The following is a 2,692-nucleotide window of genomic DNA, read 5'->3' on the forward strand; positions in this document are numbered from 1 at the left end:
ATACGACATAAAAAGCTATCTTTGTGGCCAAATGTGTTACTCTGGCCTTGTGGTGGCTTGGACTGCCAATGGGAATAAGATATTCATATTTAGACGTTGGTCAGATGTCCAGATATTGGATATGTATCTGATTTAAAAACACATCTGGGAGTGGCTCAGAATGGATGCAAAATATATATATATATATATATATATATTTGCGTTTATATGCATGCAACAAATTTTGATCTGGGTTAGATGTGAGGAAAACAAATCTGATTTTTTTGTGCCAGTGTAAACGCAGACATACAAACCGCAGAGCTGTGGGTGCCAGAGATGGATAAACTCTACAGGTCCAGAGGAGAATCAAAGGTAATCAATTAAACTAAAAGGGGAGGAGCCACCTTCACTCAATGCTGTACAAAATGGCCAAGCCAAGCACTGGTGTGTGTTGTGGCATTTGTGTCAAAGTTTGCTATGATGGAGTTTCTGAAAGGTGTCTTAGTGGTGGTTGTGATTGTTGCATTTGATCTGCCTAATGCATGGGGAAGTTTGAGATACAGTCAAAGTCCAAGAAGCATGGGGCCAAAATCAGATCCAGCTTCCAGAAGTCCTGCCCTTTCTCCTCCAGGGCACTGGAACACTTTGCAAGTGTCTTCTCAGTTTCAGAGTCCTTTGGGTTCTTCCTCCGGAGGCCTTGCACAGGAGCCTTTTGGCCTTCAGGAGAAGCAGCTGTTGCAGGGTCCAGTGAAGCCTTTGGATTGGAAGTATCCCATTGTTCCCGAGGTGCAGAGCGAGTTGGCGGTGAACTTCCAGTTGAGGCAACCCGTGACTCCCAGCAGCGTAGCGGTTCAATGCGGAGAGAACCGGGTTCTTGTAGAGGTCCAGCAGGACTTGTTTAGCAATGGTCATTTGATCCAGCCAACTGGCCTGTCTTTAGGCGGCTGTCCTGTTGTTGGTCAGGACTCTCAGTCTAAGGTGCTTATCTTTGAGTATGAGTTACAGGACTGCAACAGCGTGCAGATGGTAAGTACTCCTGAATCTGTTTATTCTAGTTGAGGATATCCAAAGTCCTCAAGGAGTGTCAGTTCACATGGCTGTTGTATTTGCAATGCCAGGGCAGCTGGTATAAACCTTTCTTAAAAGGGTGGTTCACCCAATCATCTTAGTGAGGAACAGTTGTTTTAACTACTTCAATCTCTTCCAGATGAATGAGGATGAGCTTGTCTACACCTTCTCTCTTACCTACACCCCTGAGGCTCTTGCAGGTACTCCGATTACCCGGGTCGAGGGTGCAGTTGTTGGTGTTCAATGCCACTATCAAAGGTAAGTGGTCTGTGACTTTCTCTTCCCCTCGTGCAACGGGGAGCCCACTTAATGGGTCCTTTAATGAACCACAGGCTTCAGAATGTAAGCAGTGATGCCTTGAGGCCAACATGGGTCCCTTATGCCTCAACGAAGGTTGGTGAAGAAGTCTTGGTGTTTTCCCTGAAGCTTATGATGGGTTGGTACAGGTTTTTGATAAACAAGAATAAGGATTTACATTTTATTTTTCTAAAATGTTCCCTCTTTCTCTGCAGATGATTGGTCCAGTCAGAGACCTTCATCCCTCTATTTCCTGGGTGGCATTATTAACATTGAGGCATCTGTGAAGCAGTACAATCATGTGCCTCTGCGTGTGTTTGTGGACAGCTGTGTGGCCACTCAAGGGCCTGATGTGAACTCCCTTCCGAGATATTCCTTCATTGAGAATCATGGGTAAGGTCATGGCCCTTGATGCTATAGGACAGTTTTGGTTGCTTTTTAACCAGTCATGGCTAGGGTCTAGTTGCTCACTTTCTCTATAGTTGAGTTGCTCTTTGTCTTCAGGTGCTTTGTGGATGCCAAGGCTACAGCTTCCAGCTCCCGCTTCATGCCTCGGTCCCAGGTTGACAAGGTCCAGATCCAGCTGGAGGCGTTCGTGTTCCAGGAGAGCTCCAGTCCTTCTGTATGTACTACGCATATCATGAGTTAATTCGACTTCTCTTCCCATCTTCTTTGGTTTTCTGACGTGTCTGTCATCCCTTGCAGATCTACATAACATGTGTTGTGAAGGCAACTATTGCTTCTGCACCCAGTGATGCTCAGCACAAATCCTGTTCATTCGCCAATGGGTACGTTGCACTTTATCTTATTTTAAAGCTGACTTTGCTCATGTTGAAGGTGGTGTCTTTGTCTTGGTTCAGGTGGTTTGCTGCTGATGGAAATGACCAAGTTTGTGGTTGCTGTGACTCAACATGTGGTCCTGATGGTGGAATTGCTGCTTCTCCCTATGGAGGTTAGTAACTTTTGCTCTTAAGGTTGCGTTTGACGTTTTAACTGCTCTAACCTGGCTCTCCTCTCTCTAGGTGTTCAGTGGGAAGGCAAGGCTACACTTGGTCCTGTGGTGGTTCAAGGGCAAAAGAAAGTTCCTCAATAAAGCTGACATCAATTCTTGCTTGTATCTGACTTGTTATATTTCTTTGTTCTCCCTATCATATTTCTGTGCTCTCAAAAGGCTTGTTCAACTTCATGCAGCAAAGCACAGACTGATCAGTGGCTTACTTTACCAGTGCATTCTGGGTAGAAATTGTCTGACGTGAGATCATGCCAATTCCAAAGTGCTGTAAGTGGCTCGAGCAGCTGACTGGTGCTTTCTGCGCAGCTTCTCCAGAGCGGCTGCTTGACACTGTTT

At 45.6% G+C, this 2,692-nt stretch overlaps 1 protein-coding gene across 1 annotated transcript; it reads left to right on the plus strand.

Annotated features, from left to right (window-relative positions):
* The first annotated feature begins 445 nt into the window (after positions 1–445).
* On the plus strand, positions 446–2,437 carry LOC137046061 (zona pellucida sperm-binding protein 3-like). Its single transcript, XM_067423115.1, has 8 exons — positions 446–1,005; positions 1,187–1,305; positions 1,380–1,483; positions 1,560–1,737; positions 1,849–1,966; positions 2,050–2,132; positions 2,205–2,296; positions 2,367–2,437. Exons 1-8 carry the CDS (start codon positions 457–459, stop codon positions 2,435–2,437), a joined length of 1,314 nt encoding a protein of 437 aa, XP_067279216.1. The 5' UTR covers positions 446–456.
* Positions 2,438–2,692: the final 255 nt, after the last annotated feature.

The sequence above is a fragment of the Pseudorasbora parva genome, chromosome 18 (genome assembly GCF_024679245.1).
Source record: "Pseudorasbora parva isolate DD20220531a chromosome 18, ASM2467924v1, whole genome shotgun sequence".
Lineage (NCBI taxonomy): Eukaryota > Metazoa > Chordata > Actinopteri > Cypriniformes > Gobionidae > Pseudorasbora > Pseudorasbora parva.